This window comes from Coregonus lavaretus (genome assembly GCF_964263955.1).
Source record: "Coregonus lavaretus genome assembly, chromosome: 33".
In the NCBI taxonomy this organism is placed as follows: Eukaryota; Metazoa; Chordata; class Actinopteri; order Salmoniformes; family Salmonidae; genus Coregonus; species Coregonus lavaretus.
The window spans coordinates 5,877,492-5,901,225 of NC_140020.1; the positions used below are offsets into that span (position 1 = coordinate 5,877,492).

General features: G+C 45.4%; 1 protein-coding gene across 1 annotated transcript; it reads left to right on the forward strand.

Annotated features, from left to right (window-relative positions):
- Nucleotides 1-844: 844 nt before the first annotated feature.
- On the forward strand, nucleotides 845-23,214 carry LOC311108727 (apolipoprotein B-100-like). The gene is made up of 28 exons (XM_084151462.1): nucleotides 845-953; nucleotides 1,883-1,924; nucleotides 2,126-2,238; nucleotides 5,786-5,931; nucleotides 6,097-6,244; nucleotides 6,420-6,572; nucleotides 6,784-6,908; nucleotides 7,006-7,091; nucleotides 7,208-7,649; nucleotides 7,782-7,896; nucleotides 7,991-8,137; nucleotides 8,236-8,447; nucleotides 8,565-8,760; nucleotides 8,877-9,056; nucleotides 9,184-9,387; nucleotides 11,974-12,141; nucleotides 12,250-12,455; nucleotides 12,550-12,732; nucleotides 12,845-12,975; nucleotides 13,085-13,295; nucleotides 13,398-13,576; nucleotides 13,752-13,915; nucleotides 13,997-14,106; nucleotides 14,197-14,570; nucleotides 14,688-20,720; nucleotides 20,852-20,963; nucleotides 21,197-21,383; nucleotides 21,498-23,214. The coding sequence occupies exons 1-28, from the start codon at nucleotides 899-901 to the stop codon at nucleotides 22,449-22,451; spliced, it is 11,376 nt and encodes a 3,791-aa protein (XP_084007588.1). The 5' UTR covers nucleotides 845-898; the 3' UTR covers nucleotides 22,452-23,214.
- The last annotated feature ends 520 nt before the right edge of the window (nucleotides 23,215-23,734 follow it).

The window sequence follows — 23,734 nt, forward strand, 5'->3', positions numbered from 1 at the left end:
GAAGCCAATCAAAGACCAATTCATTTTGATGATTTGCGGCTTCACATGAACTTCATAATGATACACAAGGCTCATTGTTGATTAATGAATGGGAGCATACAGGAGATGTCAGCCTGCCTTTGATATGGGATACAATAACTTTGTTGCAGCAAGGAATCTTTACTACCACTGTATGTATGTAAGTAAAATACATATATTACGTATATTTTGTGTTAGAAATGTGTACAGATATATTGCATGAATCAAATTAAGAAATTATAATGCATAAATATTCATAAATAATGTATATTTAGAAAGAGAGAATTTAGATTGCACGGCTTGTTTCTATTAAATATAAATATATGTTTTTTAATATATATAAACAAATAAAAATATCTATATAAAAAATCCCTGAACACCAAAATATTGAACACAAAAAAAGGCATTATGTTGTGGAAATAAGTTGTGTGTGTGTGTAGGGTGGTGAACAAAAAAAATGTATTGTCAATGTATCATTGTATCTGCTTGAATCTATATGATTAACAAAATCTATATAACTAATAGATAACTTTTACAGATGCTTGGAACCCCATTTTGTGAAGTGAGAGAGAGAAAAAAAAATCTGGTCTGCACAAAACTGACAGGTTCTGCAATCCAACTATTGAATCCATGAACAGCCACTCACCTTTGTCCCCCCAAAGGGACGGGTGGGATGGACTTTGGAGCAGGGACAGCAGCACTGTATGTGACTCCCACCAACCCCTCCCATTGGGTCTCCCACCAACCCCTCCCATTGGGTCTCCCACCAACCCCTCCCATTGGGCTTCTCTGGGGGTATAAAAGGCTTGTGCTGGCGTTAAGGAATCAGTCTCGACTGAGTATTCTCAAAACTTAAGGAAAGAGCTTCAACGAACCCATCATGGGGGACGCAAAGCTCTGCCTTTTGCTACTTCTGAGCACCCTTGCCATGGCCTGTAAGTACCTTTCTGACCTTTCCCTCCTTCTGGAAAACGTGGTTGATTAACTGTCTATAGAACTCGTTTTTTGTAACACTTATCATATGTTTTAATTTGGAGAGGTTTATAGTTTTCAACAGATGCCAAATAAACCAATTTTTGTATAAAGTGTTACATTTTGTGTATTTATTGAAATGTAAATATATTACATCGCAAAGTATAAGCATCTTACATTACCCTATATCAGGGGCAGACAACTATATTCAGCCGCGGGCCGATTTTTGTCAGAGCAGCTGGTCAGGGGGCCGAAACACAATTATAATAATTTGTACACTGCAAATTGACCAGAACTAAGGCCAAAAAGACATTGTATTTGAAAATAACAATACATTTTATACTTTGATTACATTGAGAAACGATCACATATGTCTCTTTCTTTATTCGTGGGAATACTTGGGAACAGATTTCCTAAATTAAACTAATTTTTAGCTGAATTCCTGTTGATTTTACAGTATTTTATGACAAAAAAATAAATAAAAATGTAACAAAAAACTTTGGGGGGCCAAAAGTTATCCCTCGCTGTTGCCGCCCCCTGCCCTATATAATTTATCCCTTTCCCACTTTCCTCATCTTCCGCCCCTCTTCCCAATCCCAACATTTTAAACCACACACTTAACATTTACATTTTAGTAATTTTAGCAGACGCTCTTATCCAGAGCGACTTACAGGAGCAATTACTTAAGATGTATTTACATTTTTTTACAGATATAAGGTTAAAGGTTTGGTGTAGCACCTTGGAATTGTCTGCCTTTACAATGATTTGAATGTACACAGGCCAATATCTAGTTTAGCATTTTTCATAGACTAATAAGCAAGACAGTAACTAGTCACATGTTCAAATACATTGTATTTCAAAAGAAACGTACTTATGCTTCTTTCCCTTACAGATGCCCAAGACAATGCTGAAGAAGAAAATCCAACATGCTTACGTAAGTAAAAAAATCACAAAGGCTTTGTTTTAGCTCTAACAGAAAGCAGGCTATTTATTGCCATCGGAGGCGCACCCAACAATTACTACCGAGATCAATAACAGTCCAATTCTATGTGTTAAGCTGTAGTATATTTGTTTATTTGGAATATAATTAACCATCTGTGTTAACTTTGCAATATATTTCTGTCCTCCACCCTAGTGGCAAAAAGGTATAAGAGCCTTCACAAATATGAATACCAATATGAAGCCGAGTCCCTGAATGCCGTGAATGGAGCTTCCAACCTCAGGAACGGACCAAAGGGCTCTTGCAAGGTAAATCCATCAATATTACCGTAACATCACAGTTATGCTGCGTACATAAGTGTGACTCATGAAAAAACGGAATTTCATTGTTTTCAATGAGACAACGACAACAAATTCTAGCAAATGTGGATGCAAGCTAGCACATTCTAATCATATAGGGTAGTCAAATCAAATCACATTTTTATTCTCACATGTGCCGAAATGCTTACTTACAAGCCCTTAATCAACAATGCAGTTCAAGAAATAGAGTTAAGAAAATATTTACTAAATAAACTAAAGTAAAAAATAAAATAAAAGGTCTATAACTTGGGTGGCTGGAGTCTTTGACAATTTGTTGGGCCTTCCTCTGACGTATAGTATATAGGTCCTGGATGGCAGGAAGCTTGGCCCCAGTGAGGTACTGGGCCATACGCACTACCCTCTATCAGATGCCGAGCAGTTGCCATACCATACCATCGGGCGGCAGATAGTTTAGTGGTTAAGAGCGTTGTGCCAGTAACTGAAAGGTCGCTGGTTCTAATCCCTGAGCCAACTAGGTGAATAATCTGTCGGTGTGCCCTTGAGCAAGGCACTAAACCCTAATTGCTCCTGTAAGTCGCTCTGGATAAGAGCGTCTGCTAAATGACTAAAATGTAAATGTAATGGTTAAGAGCGTTGTGCCAGTAACTGAAAGGTCGCTGGTTCTAATCCCTGAGCCAACTAGGTGAATAATCTGTCGGTGTGCCCTTGAGCAAGGCACTAAACCCTAATTGCTCCTGTAAGTCGCTCTGGATAAGAGCGTCTGCTAAATGACAAAAAAAAAAAAAAAAAAAAAACATAAATACCAGGCGGTGATGCAACCGGTCAGGATGCTCTCAATGGTGCAACTGTAGAACTTTTTGAGGATCTGGGGACCCATGCCAAATCTTTTCAGTCTCCCGAGGGGAAAAAGGTGTTGTCATGCCCTCTTCACGACTGTCTTGGTGTGTTTGGACCATGATAGTTTGTTGGTGATGTGGACACCAAGGAATTTGAAACTCTGGACCCACTCCACTACAGTCCTGTCGATGTTAATGGGGGCCTGTTCAGCCCTCCTTTTCCTGTAGTCCACGATCAGCTCCTTTGTCTTGCTCACATTGAGGGAGAGGTTGTTATCCTGGCACCACACTGCCATGTCTCTGACCTCCTCCCTATAGGCTGTCTCATCGTTGTCGGTGATCAGGCCTACCACTATTTTGTCGTCAGCAAACTTAATGATGGTGTGGGAGGTGAACAGGGAGTACAGGAGGGGACTACGCACGCACCCCTGAGGGGCCCCAGTGTTGAGGATCAGCATGGCAGATGTGTTGTTGCCTACCCTTACCACCTGGGGGACAGCCTTCAGGAAGCCCAGGATCCAGTTACAGAGGGAGGTGTTTAGTCCCAGGGTCCTTAGCTTAATGATGAGCTTTGTGGGCGCTATGGTGTTGAACGCTGAGCTGTAGTCAATGAACAGCATTCTCATATAGGTGTTCCTTTTGTCCAGGTGTTTCCCACCTGGACAAAAGGAACACCTATATGAGAATGCTGTTCATTGACTACAGCTCAGCGTTCAACACCATAGCAGTGTGGAGTGTGATTGAGATTGCGTCATCTGTGGATCTGTTGGGGCGGTATGCGAATTGGAGTGGGTCTAGGGTTTCCGGGATGATGGTGTTGATGTGAGCCATGACCAGCCTTTCAAAGCACTTCGTAGCTACCGACGTGAGTGCTACAGGGCGGTAATCATTTAAGCAGGTTACCTTCGCTTTCTTGGGCAAAGGGACTATGGTGGTCTACATGAAACATGTAGACCACCATAGTCCATTGGTTTGTGTGTAGGTATTACAGACTCGGTCAGGGAGAGGTTGAAAATGTCAGTGAAGACACTTTCCAGTTAGTCCGCGCATGTTTTGAGTACACGTCCTGGTAATCTGTCTGGCCCCGCGGCTTTGTGAATGTTGACCTGTTTAAAGGTCTTGCTCACAACGGCTATGGAGAGCGTGATCACACAGTCGTCCGGAACAGCTGGTGCTCTCATACATGCTTCAGTGTTGCTTGCCTCGAACCGAGCATAAAAGGCATTTAGCTCGTCTGGTAGGCTAGCAAGCCCTGCCACATTCGACGAGCGTCAGAGCTGGTGTGGTAGGATTCAATCTTTGTCCTGTATTGACGCTTTGCTGCCGCTTTCAAGGAGCGGGACACTAATCCGGACACTTATAAGATATCCCGCTCCTTGAAAGCGGCAGCTCTAGTCTTTAGCTCGGTGCGGATGTTGCCTGTAATCCATGGCTTCTGGTTGGGATATGTACGTCCGGTCACTGTGGGGACGACGTTGTCGATGCACTTATTGATGAAGCCGGTAATTGAGGTGGTATACTCTTCAATGCCATTGGATGAATCCCGGAACATATTCCAGTCTTTGCTAGCAAAACAGTCCTGTAGCGTAGCATCCGCGTCATCTGACCACTTCCGTATTGAGCGAGTCACTGGTACTTCCTGCTTTAGTTTTTGCTTGTAAGCAGGAATCAGGAGGATAGAATTATGGTCAGATTTGCCAAATGGAGGGCGAGGGAGAGCTTTGTATGCGCCACTGTGTGTGGAGTAAAGGTGGTCTAGAGTTTATTTTTCTCTGGTTGCACATGTGACATGCTGGTAGAAATGTGGTAAAACGGATTTAAGTTTGCCTGCATTAAAGTCCCCGGCCACTAGGAGCGCTGCTTCTGGTTGAGCATTTTCTTATTTGCTTATGGCCTTATACAGCTCGTTGAGTGTGGTCTTAGTGCCAGCATTGGTTTGTGGTGGTAAATAGACGGCTACGAATAATATAGATTAGAACTCTCTTGGTAGATAGTGTGGTCTACAGCTTATCATGAGGCACTCTACCTCAGGCGAGCAATACCTCGAGACTTTTTAATATTAGACATCGCGCACCAGCTGTTATTGACAGAAATACACACACCCCGCCCCTCGTCTTACCAGACGTAGCTGCTCTTTCCAGCTCTATATTATCCGTGTCGTCATTCAGCCACGTGAAACATAAGATATTACAGTTTTTTATGTCCCGTTGGTAGGATAGTCTTAATCGTAGATCATCAAGATTGTTTTCCTATGATTGCACGTTGGCCAATAGTACTGATGGTAGTGGTGGTTTACACACTCGCCTTCGAATTCTCCGTCTTTTCTTCACACGAATGACAGGGATTTGGGCCTGGTCTTGAGAAAGAAGTATATACTTCGCGTCGGACTCATTAAAGAAAACATCTTCATCCACTTTGAGGTGAGTAATCGCTGTTCTAATGTCCAGAAGCTCTTTTCGGTCATAAGAGACAGAGGCAGCAACATTACGTACAAAATAAGTTACAAACAATGCGAAAAAACAAACAAATAGCATGGTTGGTTAGGAGCCCGTAAAACGGCAGCCATCCCTCCGGTGCCATTTCAGGAGCAGGTAGTCCACGAGTTTTCATGCGTTCATGTTGTCCTGTCAGACTTTTTTTTCCATCTCCTGTGTTTGCAGAATTAGTAAACAGTGTAACCTCTTTGTCTCCCCCTACAGGTCGAGATTGAAGTTCCTCAGTCTTGCAGCTACATCCTGCGTACCACAGGCTGTAGCTTGAGTGAGGTTGTCGATATGGACGCAGAGGGCAACCCTGTGTTCGGACCTGCCCCCGGATCTGATGCCTTCGCTGCTGCCATGGAGAAGTAAGACCCCCAGGCTGTCACACATGCCCTAACCTAACCCTTGTCCCCAATATTTGTTAAAAAGACACCCAGTACTAAAATTCATTCTCCTCTCTTCTATGAAGCACGTTGTAGTTTGGAGTTAACAACTGGTAACAAGCCTCTCACCTCTCTCTCCCTGCTCAGACATCCTCTGAAGGTTGTGGTTGAGGGAGTGTACGATGTGAAACTGTACCCTGAGGAGGATGAGTCCATGACCATCCTGAACATCAAGAGAGGTATCGTCTCTGCCCTTGCCGTGCCCCTGCTGGAAGAGGAGAACAACAAGAAAATGGTATGTTGATCTTCTCAGAAAACAGCCCATACTTTAGCTGTAAAACATTTTATTCAATAATACAATTTAACTACATATTTGTATGATTTGTGAACTCTAAAAGTCTATTGGGAGCATCAAATCATGAATCAGCATCTGTATAGTCGTTAACCTTTTTTATTAAATCCCCCCTTAGCCCACCATCCATGGCATGTGCAAGACCGCTTATACAGTCAACGCCATGGAGGACATCGCTACTGACATTACCCTCAACAGGGACTTGTCCAAATGCGACCACTTCATCCCCCAGAGGGACCACACCAGCCCTCTGGCGCTCATCTCTGGCATGGTAAGACTCCCAGACAGTGGAGGTTGCTGCTTAGATTGGAATAGGTGACCTATTAACTATCTGATACCCATTACAAAAACCATTCAAAGTAATTATCTGTCTCCGCTCCTGTAGCTGAACTACACATTAAATTACAACTAATATTCATCCTTATTCACTTTTTAACTCCTTAACAAAAAAAACTTTACAATAACTATTTCTCCTCCTACAGCACTATCCTCTTGCTCAGCTGATCAGAAGCTCCCAGACCTGCAACTACAAGTTTGACAATGACAAGAAGCACATGATCTCTGGTGCTTGCACTGAGAACCACATCCTGGTGCCTTTCTCTCACAAGTGAGTAACATACAATACTGGTCCCTCATAAACATTCTCTTCCATGAAATGCCTGCAGTATCAGAGATGTGATGTATATATTTTTGTCTGCCCACAGGGGAGAGTATGGAGTTACCAACGTTGGAAAACAGTTCCTGACTCTGCTGGAGGTTTCCACATACAATGAGAGAGTTTTTGACCACAGTAAGTACCCCTTACATTGCATTCTAATTAGGAAGATGATTGTCGTATACAGTCAGAGATAATTGAAAAATGATTTCACCCTCTCAGTGTCAAAACTCCTCTTTTTCTTTCTGCAGATGTGGCCAACCTCAAGGGTCTGCCAATGGAGGCTGCTGAGGACAAGAGCGTTGTTCAGGACAAGGATGCTGCTCTGGCCGTCCTGAGGGAACTGGCCACTCTGTCCAATGGTGAGAAGAGAGCCCACCTCTTCCAGCAGCTTGTGAGCATGGTCCGTGGAATGAAGGCTGAGACCCTGAGCCCTGCTGTCCCCGAGGCCCTGAAGGTGTCCGGACCCCTGACCTACCAGGTTCTGGCCCAGTGCGGTACCCCAGAGTGCAGCAGTGCCATCATGCAGATCCTTAGGACTTTTGACAACTCTGCCTTTGAGATTGATGCTATTGTGTTCGCCATGGGACTGGTCCCCAACCCCTCTGCCCTCCTGGTCAACGACATGCTGGCTATGGCACAGTACAAGCAGAGCAAGCCCATCCTGTATGCCCTGAGCAATGTTGTCAAGAGGTAAGCAGACATTTTCAAGAAACACATTTTCTAAATGGAAGTAAGCAGATGCAGACAATTCAATCTTGATACCATGAAATTCAGGTAAGTTTATATTTCCTATGTTGAATTTCACATTGTGTTCCTCATCAGGTTCTACAAGGCCGAGGGCAAAGTGACCCCTGAGATCGAGGCTGTGGCTGAGTTTGCGGTTGCCCAGCTGGGTGACTGCACTGGTGACAAGGAGCAGAACTTCCTGGCCCTGAGGGTGAGTGTTCAACCGCTACCCTTAGCTTTTTCAGTTTTACTCACACAACAATTTGAATCAGAATAATTATTGTTTGCTTCTTTCTGTTCCCCAGGTTATTGGTAACATGGCCGCAGCCATGGGAGCCGCCAGTCCTGCTCTGAAGTCTGCTGTAATCAAGTGTGTAAACGAGCCCGCCGCTTCCCTGGAAGTCCAACAGGCTGCCATTCAGGCCTTCAGACAGACCCCTGTCCCTGAGGAGGTAACTCACTCTTTTCCTATTAGCTTTAAAAAATATATATTGAAACCAACAACTCTTCGTTCACAGCAGTACTGTTATACATATTATCCTGGTTACAGGGCAGAGAGGTGCTCATGCAGGTTCTTTTGAGTGGTGCTAGCCCCCTGCAGAAGCGCGTTGCTGCCTACCTGGTGCTGATGAAGGACCCCCAGCCTGCTGAACTGGCTCAGCTGGCCGCCGCTCTGCCCATCGAAGAAGACCAGCAGGCCAGGAGCTTTGTCATCTCCCACCTGACTAATATCCTGGCATCCACTGCACCCGAGACCCAGGAGTACGTGAGAGATATCATCTGTAGTATTTACTGCCTCAGCTAACAGAAATATTCAATTTGGTTGTTTTCTCCTCATCATAGGTTTGACCATGTAATTAATTATTCCTTCCATTACAGGCTGAGACAGAAGATTATTGATGCCCTGCAGGGCAATGAGGTTGGAAATGTCATGGATCCCACCAAGTTCTCCCGCAACTACAAGATCGGATCTGTGCAAGGAAACATGCTCTTCGAGGGCACCAGCTATCTGCCCAAGGAAGTCATGCTGGAGATGACCCTGAAGGCCTTCGGCTACGATGTTGACATGGTGGAGGTAAAAAAGAAAACTGAAGTTGTTTCCTTAAGCTTCTTATAGGGATGATGTTTTTTTGCAGAATATGGACTTATTTTTCTATCAGTCTCATAGTAAAAATTATCTTCACTTAAAAGGTTGGAATGGAAGGCAAAGGACTTGAGCCAACTGTTGAGGCTTTGTTTGGAGAGAACGGATTCTTCCCTGACACAGTTCTGAAGACCGTCTACTTCGTTTCTGACAAGATGCCCCTGCAGGTCAATGAGGTCATGAAGACAATGATGCCCACTCTGAGGAAAGACAGGATGAAGAGACAGGTATTCAAACCATACTATGTTCTTCCTTTTTCCTTACTGATCGTTTTCATCAGTTTGATTTTAATCCTAATTATTTAATTGTAGAAAGAGATAACTGCCTCTTTCCTTGTAAAACATTTTTATGTAGGCTTCCCAGAACATCATGAGAGAAATCGGCCGCAACCTCAACAAACTGGTCAGGGATCTGAAGGCTCAGGAGTCCCCTGAGGCTATGGTTTACCTGAGATTGCTGGGAAATGAACTTGGATACCTGAAGACCAACGAGATGGAGGAGATGGCCAACTCTGCTGCTCTTATGATTGACAACGTACTCAAGATGTTCCCCACTGATGTATGTACAAAGATACAGGAAAGCGCAACACAATTACATGTACATTTACGTCATTTAGCAGACGCTCTTAGCGACTTACAAATAGGTTCATTCACCTTATAGCCAGTGGGACAACCACTTTACCATGTTTATTATTATTATTTTTATTTTTATTTATTTTTTTAGTATTTTATGTTTTGTTTTTTTATCATGTTTTTGTATATTAATATTTTTTATTTTATTTTAATCTATTTTTTTATTTTTTATTTTTTTTGGGGGGGGGGGTTGGGGTAAGGGGGGGTAGAAGGATTACTTTATCCTATCCCAGGTATTCCTTAAAGAGGTGGGGTTTCAAATGTCTCCGGAAGGTGGTGAGTGACTCCGCTGTCCTGGCGTCGTGAGGGAGCTTGTTCCACCATTGGGGTGCCAGAGCAGCGAACAGTTTTGACTGGGCTGAGCGGGAACTATGCTTCCGCAGAGGTAGGAGAGCCATCAGGCCAGAGGTGGATGAACGCAATGCCCTCGTTTGGGTGTAGGGACTGATCAGAGCCTGAAGGTACGGAGGTGCCGTTCCCCTCACAGCTCCGTAGGCAAGCACCATGGTCTTGTAGCAGATGCGAGCTTCAACTGGAAGCCAGTGGAGTGTGCGGAGGAGCGGGGTGACGTGAGAGAACTTGGGAAGGTTGAACACCAGACGGGCTGCGGCATTCTGGATGAGTTGTAGGGGTTTAATGGCACAGGCAGGGAGCCCAGCCAACAGCGAGTTGCAGTAATCCAGACGGGAGATGACAAGTGCCTGGATTAGGACCTGTGCCGCTTCCTGTGTAAGGCAGGGTCGTACTCTCCGAATGTTGTAGAGCATGAACCTACAGGATCGGGTCACCGCCTTGATGTTAGCGGAGAACGACAGGGTGTTGTCCAGGGTCACGCCAAGGCTCTTCGCACTCTGGGAGGAGGACACAACGGAGTTGTCAACCGTGATGGCGAGATCATGGAACAGGCAGTCCTTCCCCGGGAGGAAGAGCAGCTCCGTCTTGCCTAGGTTCAGCTTGAGGTGGTGATCCGTCATCCATACTGATATGTCTGCCAGACATGCAGAGATGCGATTCGCCACCTGGTTATCAGAAGGGGGAAAGGAGAAGATTAGTTGTGTGTCGTCAGCATAGCAATGATAGGAGAGGCCATGTGAGGATATGACAGAGCCAAGTGACTTGGTGTATAGCGAGAATAGGAGAGGGCCTAGAACTGAGCCCTGGGGGACACCAGTGGTGAGAGCACGTGGTGCGGAGACAGCTTCTCGCCACGCCACTTGGTAGGAGCGACCGGTCAGGTAGGACGCAATCCAAGAGTGAGCCGCGCCGGAGATGCCCAGCTCGGAGAGGGTGGAGAGGAGGATCTGATGGTTCACAGTATCAAAGGCAGCAGACAGGTCTAGAAGGACAAGAGCAGAGGAGAGAGAGTTAGCTTTAGCAGTGCGGAGAGCCTCCGTGACACAGAGAAGAGCAGTCTCAGTTGAATGACCAGTCTTGAAACCTGACTGGTTTGGATCAAGAAGGTCATTCTGAGAGAGATAGCAAGAGAGTTGGCTAAAGAAGGCACGCTCAATAGTTTTGGAGAGAAAAGAAAGAAGGGATACTGGTCTGTAGTTGTTGACATCAGAGGGATCGAGTGTTGGTTTTTTGAGAAGGGGTGCAACTCTCGCTCTCTTGAAGACGGAAGGGACATAGCCAGCAGTCAAGGATGAGTTGATCAGCGAGGTGAGGTAAGGGAGAAGGTCACCGGAGATGGTCTGGAGAAGAGAGGAGGGGATAGGGTCAAGCGGGCAGGTTGTTGGGCGGCCTGCCGTCACAAGTCGCAAGATTTTATCTGGAGAGAGAGGGGAGAAAGAAGTCAAAGCATAGGGTAGGGCAGTGTGAGCAGGACCAGCAGTGTCATTTGACTTAACAAACGAGGATCGGATGTCGTCAACATTCTTTTCAAAATGGTTGACGAAGTCATCCACAGAGAGGGAGGAGGGGGTGTGGGGGGGGGAGGATTCAGCAGGGAGGAGAATGTGGCAAAGAGCTTCCTAGGGTTAGAGGCAGATGCTTGGAATTTAGAGTGGTAGAAAGTGGCCTTAGCAGCAGAAACAGATGAAGAAAATGTAGAGAGGAGTGAGTGAAAAGAAGCCAGGTCTGCAGGGAGTATAGTTTTCTTCCATTTCCGCTCAGCTGCCCGGAGCTCTGTTCTGTGAGCTCGCAATGAGTCATCAAGCCACGGAGCTGGAGGGGAGGACCGAGCCGGCCGGGAGGATAGGGGACATAGAGAGTCAAAGGATGCAGAAAGGGAGGAGAGGAGGGTTGAGGAGGCAGAATCAGGAGATTGGAGGGAGAAGGATTGAGCAGAGGGAAGAGATGATAGGATGGAAGAGGAGAGAGTAGCGGGAGAGAGAGAGCGAAGGTTGCGACGGTGCATTACCATCTGTGTAGGGGCAGAGTGAGTAGACATCACTTCACATAGACATTAATGATAGTTTTTGAGTCTATAGGTTAATTCATCTGACAAGAGTTGTATATCAATGGTCAAAAATGTAAACTACCCTAACTCTGAAGTCTACATGTTCCACAGCTGATGAAGGGACTGATGACCAACGCTGACAATGAAGTCTTCGCCCATTACATCTTCATGGATAACGAATTCTTCCTGCCAACTGCCACTGGTGTGCCACTGAAGATTGCCCTGTCTGGTACCTTCACCCCTGGCATCAAGGGAGGACTGCACATTACACCCGACATGGTAAACTTTTAGATTTATTTTCTATTTGTAGTAACCCTAATACATGTGAAGTCGGTCAGTCTTATTGCATATCTATATAATATACTTTGACTGATCCCTTTCCCACAGAGCGAGGTGTCCTTCATGCCCTCCGCTGGAATTGAGTTTGTGACACGGGTTGGTTCCCACATTCCTGAGTACCTTCTCTCTGGCCTGGAGATGCACACCAGCCTGTACCACGAAAGTGGGCTCAGCGCTAAGATCGCCATGGCTGACAAACAGGTCAAGCTGACCATCCCTGCTCCACAGGGCCCTGCCAAGCTCATCAGCATCACGTAAGTGTCAGAGCATCATTCAGATAATACTTGATGAAAACCAATATTTATCTATCAGAGCCTAAACATTTAATTTCCTCTACACTTATTATAGCAACAAGCTGTTCGCAGTGACCTCTGCTGAAGTGAAACCCATCCCCTCTCTGGTGAAGGACAGAATTGATGTGTCTGAGTGCACTCCATTCTTTGCTGGTATGAAGTACTGCACAACCCTGCAGTACTCTGATGCTAGCTCCCACGACACTGCTCCTTACTTCCCCTTCACGGGAGACAGCAAGTAAGTACTAGTCCTATGCACATACATTTTAACATGCTCCATTTATGTTTTCCTATTTTCAGGGAGAAATTGATCTTAAGCTATAACTTTTGGAAATGAAACGTTTCTATAGGCTTGCTGTGGAGCTCCACCCCACTGGTGATGTCACTGAATACACGGCCACCATCGGCTACGAACTCCTCAGGGAGGGAGAAGAGGGTCGTCAGAAGGTTGACACTGTAAAGATGGTCCTGAAGGCAGAAGGTATAGCATTAAATTACAAAAGCCCTCTTTTAGAGTAACACAGTCCTTCCATTTCTACTGTGCAAACTTTTCCTTGGTGAGTAACTTATTTGGTTTAACCTGGACATAGGTGCTGAACCCACTGAGGCCACAGCCACCATGAAGTACAACAGGAGGAAGAATGTCCTCACCACCGACATCCAGATCCCTGACTTTGACCTGGAGGCCGGACTCAGACTGGGTGTTGTTGATGGCAACACCAAGGGCAAAGGAATACACTCCATCTCCATTGACCTCATCAACAAGAACATCCCTCAGCTGTCCCTGGTTGGCCGCGCAAAGTAAGATGACAATGCTACCCCGCAAAGTACTTCCCTGTTTTGGTTTCTTCTGTGTTCCCTTTCTTCCGAATTCCAACTGACTCATGGTTTTCTTCTTTGCAGAATTGAGGCCATGAAGGATGCTATGCTGCAGGTTCAGCTGCTTGTCCCTTCAATCAAGGCTGACGCCACAGTTACAGCCAACCTGAAGCGTGGTGAGGAACTGGAACTGGAACTTGAGCTTGAGAGTGACATCAAGCTCCCAGAGACCACCTCAGTGCAAAAGATCACCCTAAAATATGGTATGCAGGCTTTCAATATCGACCAACTTTTGTACAATGAAAAACTGTTTTGCTTCTTGATCAACTTTAACTGTATGTTTCTGAGCACTTTGCATGTCAAGAATCCATTGTAGCAAGAGATAACTGCCTCTTTCCTTGTAATTTTTTTTAATAATGAATTTATCTTACTTTCTAGATGACGAGAAGATTGTGGCTGAGGTCAAGTCTGACATGAACTCTGAGATCCAGAACATCTTCCCTCATTCCATGGCAATCCAGAAGATGGTCAGTGATGTTCTTGATCAGCAGGTGGGCCAAACCGACATGAAGGTCCGTCACATCCTCACCAAGTCTGTGGAGGTAATACTTTTTTTTAAAGACTTTTAACGTCTGATCACTATTTTTGAACTAAATATACAACAATATATATTTATATTACAGGCAACCAACAACTACCTGGAGAAATATGCTGCTGATATCCCATACATGCAGAACTTGAGAGTCCCTGGGATGCCAGAGATTATTCTGCCAGAGAAACTGTTCCTGAATGCGTAAGTTACATCAATCAACTACCATGAGAATATTTTTACATTAACTGATTCCATGATTAATTAATTATTAAATATACTTTTCTTAAACAGTGAGGCCACAGCTGCTTACCACTTCAACAATGAGCGTATCTTCATCGCCATTCCCCTGCCTCTTGGTGGAAAATCATCTGAGGAGCTTAACTTCCCAGCTGCCCTGACCACACCACACCTGGCTCTGCCCCAGCTTGGCCTGGACATTGCCTCCAAGGAGATCCCCATCCCTGAGCTTTTCATCCCAGAGACCCTTGATGTGTTTGTGCCCCTCTTCGGAAAAGTTGAGGTGTCCACAAAGGTGAAGAGCAACCTCTACAACTTGGAGGGCTCAGCGTCTGCTGGCAAAGATGCTGCTGAGACACCAAGCTATTCTGCCAAGTTTGATGTGACAGGCAGCTGCTCAATGGAACTCCTGTGCATCAAGATTGAAGGTAGCGTTCGACCTCCAGACGTCTTATAATGCCTTTGTAATTAATAGAGAATTACACCATCTGGAACATGTTTAGTTGTGCAATAATTAATAACTGTTACTTCTGTGTTGTAAATAGGATCTGGATTGCTTGCCAGCACTCCTGCTGATTCCATCAAGGCCCATGTGAAGACATCTGTGAGCCACAAGCTCATTGATGCCAGCATTAGCATAAGGGAAGTTGGCACTGTTACAGACAACAAGATCAATGTGAAATCCAGCAGCAAAATCGAAGCAACAAGCCCCCTGGGTCTGAGTGTAAATCTAGAGCACACCGGCCAAGTTGGCTTCAATACTGAAGTGTCAATACTGGCTCCAACACTGAAGATCACTGGTGATAGCAACTTAGAAGGAACAGTCAAAGCAGGACCGGTCTATGGCAACACAATCACCACCCAGTCTTTTGCCATCTTCCCATTCAGACCAGAGGCAAAGATTGATTCTTCCCTGAAAATTGATTCAACCATTCTTCAGGCCCAGAACACAATTGCTGCATCCTTTGCCAATGGCGAGCTGTCTGTTGTATCTAATACCAATGCATTTGAAGACATCCTGACCAATGCTGCTGAACTTGCCTTCAAGGATAACCAGCTGTCCCTGAAATGTGACACCAATGCCCTTGCCCTTGGCATGAAGATCCACAACCAGGCTGAGGCTTCTGTTGGCATTGGAGCAGTCACAATCAAGATGGAGACCAACACTGACCACTCTGAGAATCGCATATACTCTCTTGTCACTGCCTCCCTGGATGTCAATGGCCTGGCTGTGAACAGTGATACCACTGTAAAGCTGCTTGAGAACAAAGCTGCACATAAAGCTACGCTGACAATGAACAAGGATGGCCTGGCCACAAGTGGAACAACCACCCTGCAAGGCCCCTTCACCATGGAGAACACCTTCAACGGTGGACTTGATGCCTCCAAGGCTACTCTGTCCATTGAGACCAAGAGTGCATTGAATGACATGAAGGTTGAGAATGCCAACTCACTGACCATCACTCTCTCCACCCTTGCCTTCACCTCAAAGGCTGACGCCATCGTCAGCGAGAGCACTTCTTACACACATGACATCACCATTGACCTGCAGGACTACACTGCCTCTGTAAATGTGAACAATGACCTGAAACTGCTGGCAGCCAACCTAGTCAATGAGGCTCAGCTAAAGGCAGAGATCTACAAAATTGACCTGACTGGAAGCCTAAAGGCTGCCTATGGTGTGGAAGAGCTCAAATACACCTATGAGATCAACTATGCAGACCTGACTGCTAATGCTAAGTGCAGCACTACTGGGAAGCTCCTCGGTGCTCACATGAGCCACAACACTGAGCTTGAAATTGTTGGCCTTGCTGCAAGAATCCAAAATGATGCCCGCTTCAACTCCCAGCCTTTCCGCTTCGACAACACCATCCGTGCCAGTATTATTCCCTTCGACTTCAACCTTGACGCCATCTTCAATGCTGATGGTGACCTGACCCTGTATGGCAAGCAAAGCGCTCAGCTCTACGGAAAGTTCCTTCTTAAAGCACAGCCCCTGGCTTTTGCCAGCTCTCATGAATGCAGAGCCTCCATCACCCAGCAGCTGGAAAATGGTTTCTCCCTGGAGACCACACTGGACAACAAGATGGACACACTTCTGACTCCCCAGGAGCAGAAAGCCACACTCAGGGTGAAGTCCAAGGTGAACAACCATGCCCTCAATCAGGAAGTTAGTGCCTACAACAATGCTGAAAGGCTTGGACTGGAGCTGTCTGGAACCATCCTCACCGACCTCCTGAACACAGCTGCCAGTGAAGACCAGGAATTCATAATCTCTGGTTTCCTGAAGTATGATAAGAACACTGACAGTCACTTGATTAATCTGCCCTTCCTCGAGAGTTTGCCTGCAATCCTGGAAAACATCAAGATCACTATTGTGAGCATGGCAGAGAAACTGCAGAATTACATTAACAGTGAAGAGATCAAGGCTAAGCTTGAGGCTCTGCCCCAGCATGTGAGTGACTTTGTTACCAAACTGAATCTCGAAGACAAGGCTGTCCAGTTCAAACAGGACCTGATTACCCTCACCCAGGTGTATGTCATTACTCTGGAAGACCTAGAGGCCTCTCTGGTGAACCTCAAGACAGCTTTTGAAAACCTGCTGATTGATCTGTCATCCCGCCTTCAGGGAATTGTTGATGTTACCAAGGAGATGATTGCGAGTGGCACCCTGTCTGAAACTGTCATCCAGAGGCTCAACCAGGAGCTGAATGCCATCAACAAGGAGTATGAATTAACTACAATGATTGTAGCTGTCATTGATGCAATTGAAGAGCTGATCAAGCAGATTGACATGCAGAAACTGAAGGACAGCAGCATTTCACTCCTGCATGACATTGATGCCAAGTTTGAAATCAAGGCTAATCTTGAGAATGCAGTGAGTGAATTGAAGAAGTTAATTGAGAACTTTGACCGAACCAAATTTGTTGAGGATCTGAGGAACTACATTACCTCAATCAACTTGGAAGCTTATGTTGAGCAGCTTATAGATCAGTTTCAGCAAGATTGGCTAAGATTCAGCAAGGTTATTGAGCCTGTCAAGGAAGTGATTATGGAGTTCGACATCTTTGGCAAGTTGAATGCTTTCCATGCCAAGCTGACAGAACTGATTGTCAAATATGAGGTTGACAAGAAGGTTGAAGGAGTCCTGGAGAAGGTTGTGGACCTCATTAAGCAGTTTGAAATTGGTGAAACAATTCAGGTCCTTGCTAACAACCTGAAGGCCATCGATATTCCAGCGAAGGCAATGCACATGCTGGAAAAAGCCATCAACTACTTAAAAGCTACTGAGATCAAGCAGGTGATTGACCAGCTGAACGAGTATCTCAACTCCATTGTCCAGAAGCTGAAGTCATTTGATTACAATGCTTATGTGGATGAAACCAACCAGATGATTGCTGAATACACCGCTCATGTAAACGAGCTGATCAAGGCACTTGAGATCCCACAGAAACTTGAGGCTTCAAGAGAGTTTGTCAACTTTGTTGTGTCATCTGCACTTAACTTCATTGAACATCTCAGGGAAATCAAGGTTGCAGACATGATCAAAACAGTGAAGGACATAGCTGACCATGCCATCCTTAATGACCTTAAGGCAATTTCTGAGAGGCTGAAGCAAAGAATCACAGATATGGACCTCAGAAATGATATCATCTCATTCCTGCAGCAGGTGAGCGAACACTACACCAAGTTCACCATCGTCATCAATGAGGTGTTCGGCAATGTGTTTGAGGTGATCCAGAAGTTTGCTGGTGAACAACAAATTGTCAGTGAGGTCAAGCAGATCATCGAGGGAGTTGTCACTGGACTGAAGACAGCTGACCTGGACATTCCTTCATTCACCATCCCTTTCACTGACCTGGTCATGCCCTCCATGAAGATCAGCCTGGAAAAGCTTCAGGAGATTGAAATTCCAACACAGCTGGATATACCTGAGTTCACTATCCTGGGTTTCCACACAGTGCCAGCCACCACTGTTTCCTTTGACGATATCAAGCAGAAGGTCATAGAGCTCATTGATTTCATTGTCAACTTTGAGATCCAGATTTTTGATTTGGATGCTTTCTTTGGAGACCTGACCGTGAGCTACCTGCCAACCCTACCTGACATCACTCTCCCAGAGATCAAATTCCCAGAGTTATCCTTCCCTACCTTCCCTAAGGTGGCCGCAGAGAAGCTCCTAGAGATTCCAACTCTCCAGATCCCTGAGATCAAGCTCCCTGCCATCCCCAGTGAGATCAGTTTCCCTTGCTTTGGCAAGCTCTATGGTGAGATCAAAGTCATCACCCCAATCTACAGCATCAAGAGCTCTGCTGAGCTCTGGAACAATACTGAAAATGAGATGACTCCTCAGTTCACTGCTTTCTTGGCCTCCCAGGCCACATCACCCAGTGTTGAGATCCTCAATTTCAACCTGAACTCCAATGTTCGTGTTGCCATCCCCAAAAGGAGCCGTGTGATTGTTGCAGAGACCATTAAGTTCACTCACAATGCACTTGCAGTTGAACACCAGGCATCAGTGATCATCTACGGATACTCATCCCAGGCCTCAGCTAACACCAGAGTCAAGGCAACCACTGCACCCTACACTGCTGACATTGTCAATAATGCCTTCTTTGCTATGGAGGGTGGAATATCTGCCTCTGTGGACACCACCTACAACCACCAGATCAATATCCCTATCATCGGCTTCACCAACAAAGCCTCTGTGACCCAGAAGGCTGTTACCCGCCTGGAGGACACAACAATCACTCTGACCATTGGAAATGATGGTGCTATCAAGTTCAACTCTCAGGAGGGCACACACAAGTGTGACCTTCACTTCACCATCAGTCCCAGCACTGCTAAACTTGCAATCTCCGCTGACACCGACACTGCCCTTCTGAAGATGAAGCAGACCATGAACGCTGATGCAGTCATGCTCAGTCACATCACATTTGATGCCCGGTCTGAAGCAGAAGGCCCAGAGGTCAAGAACAGCCTTCTGGTGGCATCTGGAAATGCTAACTTGGGAGATATGAAAGTTGAACTGAAGGCAAACCATGACACAGAGCTTGTTGGTGGTCTCAGTGGAATCCTGTCCAACTCACTCAACATTGTGATTCATCCAATTGAGGTTGTCTTTGACTTCCAGAACAAGGGAAACACCAAGCTCAGCTTCAACGAGGTACTGGTGGCCAAGATTGATCTCCAGAATGACTACTCTGCCATCATCAAGCCTGAAGCTCAACAGATCAACACTGTGGCTCTTGCCCGTTTCAACCAGTATAAATACTCACACAACTTCACAGTTGACAACAACGAAAAGGAGGCTGGCATATTTGCTGCTGTCAATGGTGAGGCTAATCTTGAATTCTTGACAACCCCTATCAGCATCCCTGAGATTGAGCTAACCTTCCTTATCATCCCAGCCATCAGCGATCTGAACCTGTATGAGCATACTGGCTTGAAGAACATCTTGACCACCACTGAGCAGTCTCTTGATGTGGATGCCAAGATCCTGTACCAGAAGAGTCAGTTTTCCTCTCTGGGCAACCTGATCACTGAACTCTCCCTCAAGTCACCCATCTTCAATCTGAATGCCAATGCCGGACTTTACTCTGCGGACAACCTTGTGTTCCGCCTGGGAGCTACCACAGCCTCCGTTTTTGAAGCTCTTAAGGTCAAGCTTGATGGCACCAGCAGCCTGACCACCAAAAGAGGGCTTAAGCTGGCAACATCCCTGTCTTTGGAGAACCCCCACATTGAGGGAAACCATGACAGCACAATCAGCCTGAACACTGACAACCTGGAAGCTGCTTTGTATGTGGCTACCGTTGCAAAGATTGCTCTGCCCATCTTCAACCTGGAAGCCAACCAGCAACTTGTTGCAGACACCAAGACCAAGCCAAATGCTGCCTCTACATTGAAGCTGAAGAGTGATTTCAACCTGCCCCTTATCAAGGCAATTGGCAAGGCAGAGGCTGACCACAGCCTGAAGCTGGAGGGAACCCTTGAGTACATCTCTGTGGAGTCATCCATCAAGGGCAACATTGATGGCACAATCCTGGAGCACAATGCTGTTTTGGGAGCCCTGGACAATGAGGCTAACATCTACCTGAATGCTGATGGCCTACGCTCCACCTCAAAGATCATTGCCAATGCCAAACTCAGCAACGGTGAGACAACTATCCTGGAGATGGATGTGGACGAGAACCTGGCTGTTGAGGCATCCGTGAGCCGAGTATATGCAGTGCTGGAATTCACCAGCAACAACGAGGCCAATGTGATTACCTTCAACACAAAGGGAAAGCATGTAGCCCGGGCTACCATTGACTTTGCACCATTGACATCGCTGACTGCTGATGTTGAGATTGACATGTCTCAGCCAAGCAACATGGGTGACATTACCATCTTCGATAAAACTATTGTCGAGCTGACAGGTCCCAAGCAGAAGATCTCTGCCAACGCCAAGATTGCCACACCTGTGTACACCACAAATCTGGCAGCTGAGTTGGAGGGTGATGCCCCTGTCTTCAAAGCCACACTCAAGTCATCTGCTACCTCTGCCATTGTTCTCCTGGATTATGACATGGACGGTAAATTATCAACATTTCTTTGAAATTGGCATTATTTGTAAGTAATAGATGAAAAACTAAATTATATTGTCATTGATATTTTACTGTATATTGTTATTCAACTGATTTGTAACTTTAACTACTTTCAAAAGCTTCCATCACCGCAAATGTTGAGAATGAAGCCCTTGGCTTGACTGGCAAGATTATCCTGACCCATGTTGACCTGACCATGGACATTCAGAATGTGATTACCCAGTCTATGAGGTAATACGTTCTTTTTAACAGACCCCTTCTCAGTGTATAATACCTATTGGGACATTATTTAGTCTCACAATGTTAGTCAAATTAACAGACAGTATGTAGATTTGAAGATATCTCAATATCAGTGTCTGAGATAAAACAAAGGCTGAGCTTTACTTTTAGAACTACCTTCACCACACAAATATAAATTAGATGGTAACTGATTATGCTTGTACTGTTTTTCTTCAATTTCTTAGTGTCTCCCGCCACACCCTGAATGTGGACATCACCAGCCCAACCTTCACTGATGTGAACTTCCGCTATGCTGCCCGCAGAGATGGAATCAGTGCTTCCATCGCTAATCCATCCGCTGGGTTATTGGGTCTTGAACTCCAGGGCAGGAACCCATCTCAGCTGAGCGCTAGACTCTACAGCCGTTATGCTGTGAGTGTCTTTCATATCTTAAAATACTTATTGTGTGGCTATTTACACGTAAAATACATGTCACCCTATTGTTAAAGTTGTTATTTACTCTTGTGTTTCTCCTATATCCAACAGTCTGCCCCAGAGGATGATGTTGACATCTTGGTCATCAGAGCTACTGCCAAGGACGCCGATAAGATGAATCTGCAGGTTGCCTACAACATGGAGGCCCCACACAACATTCTCCTGGGCCTGAAGGAGAGACTCCCTGCCATCACATCCACCCTGACCAACTTCGCCGACAAGTACGAGATCTTCAGGCACGTGGAGGGGCTGAAGAGCTCCATCGTCAACCTCATTGAGGAAGCCTACACTGCTGCCAACAGCCACGCAGCCGAGCTGAGCCAGCTGTCAATCCTCTTCAGGAACACTGTTGTCCAGTACCAGAAAACCGTCCAGGTCTACCTGGATGCTGCCATCAAGTTCCTGAAGGAGACCCAGTTCAAGCTGCCTGGCTCTGAGGAAATGACCACCCTGCCTGAGCTCCTCAAACAGCTGACCAGCGCCATTGCCACTATTCTTGAGCAGGCCATCCAAAACATGGAGATGATTAGCAACGTCCAGTTCAGATTGCCAATTGTTGGTGTGATGACTGGAGGCCAAATCCTGGATCAGATGTGGGCCACCATGAAAAATGTTATTGCCCAGGTTACAGATCTGGTGAATAATCTGGAGAGCCTTGACATGGTCCTGGAGAAGCTTGGCGAGACCCTGAAGGTCATCGTTGAGAAGGCCCAGGAGTTTGTCGACACTCTGAAGTCTGACGACCTGGATGCCGTCGCTGTCTACATCAACGCTCTGTATGGTAACCTTGTTGGCGTGATCAAGACCGTCCTGGACCAGGTAAATACGTTGAACATGGAGCAGGTGAACCACGCAATTGAACACATCATGGAGATGGTCATGTCTGTGCTGAACCAGCTCAACCTCGCAATCACTGGTCTTCTGCAGCAGGCTTCTGATGAGGCTTTCGTGAAAGTTAGCGGCGGAAGGCTTGAGATCAACCTTCCCTTTCCCTTCCACCAGTGAGATACACTCACAGACTAAACCCTGAGTCTATTAAACACTTCCATCTGTTAAAAACATATGCTCGCTTGGGAGGGGAAAAAATGGACGCTTAGCTCAATAAGTGTTTCAGCATGTATTTATAGCAGTCAAGTTAACATGTACACCTTGATAAAAATATGTTGTATTATTCTTTTGTGTAAATGACTACAGATGTACCAACATGGAAATGCAATACTTTGTTGACTTCCACTTCCCCTCGTCTTTACTATTCAAGATGTAAAGAGTGAAGTGTATCAATAAAGCTCATTATAAACTGGGTGGTTCGAGCCCTGAATGCTGATTGGCTGACAGCCACGGTACATCGTATACCACGGGTATGACAAAACATTTATTTTAACTGCTCTAATTACGTTGGTAACCAGTTTATAATAGCAATAAGGTACCTCGGGGTTTGTGGTATATGGCCAATATACCACGGCTAAGGGCTGTTCTTATGCACGATGCAACGCGGAGTACCACACCCCCTCAGACCTTATTGCTTAATTATACCATACAGCATTAATTATTTTTAACCATGGGGTAAAAAATTATAAACCTCACTTTGTGGTTTTTTGTATATTTTAGGCTTTCAAGTATGTGTTTTAACGCAGGTGTTGCTCATCATGTTTGATTACATTGACACACGCTAGCTATATGTGGCCATTGTCATTGTGTGTTTGTCTATGCTCTGTTGAAGGTCTTGTGACCGAAAGCTTAGCCTAATTAAATTAAATTTGTGCATTGATCCTGAGTGTGCAAAGACTTTATTCCATTACGGTATAGCTCTTCATCTCCTGCACCTCAGCTACAGTCGGGTGTGTGACAGATCCTCCTAAGTTACTTCAATAGCAAGTATATAAAATGGGCAAAATCATTTCTGAAACTTAGAAGAGGGTGCCATTCTATGAGCATAGAAGTTAAGTGAGTTGCAACTTTGTTGCAAATTCATTCACTGAATTTTTCAAAAGTCTATAGACCTTTTCAACTGTCAAAACAATAACATGTTATTTTATTTATTTGTATTTATTTATTTCACCTTTATTTAACCAGGTAAGCCAGTTGAGAACAAGTTCTCTATTACAACTGCGACCTGGCCAAGATAAAGCAAAGCAGTGCGATAAAAACAACAACAACACAGAGTTACATATGGAATAAACAAAACGTACAGTCAATAACACAATAGAAAATCTATATACAGTGTGTGCAAATGTAGTAAGTTATGGAGGTAAGGCAATAAATAGGCCATAGTGCAAAATAATTACAAT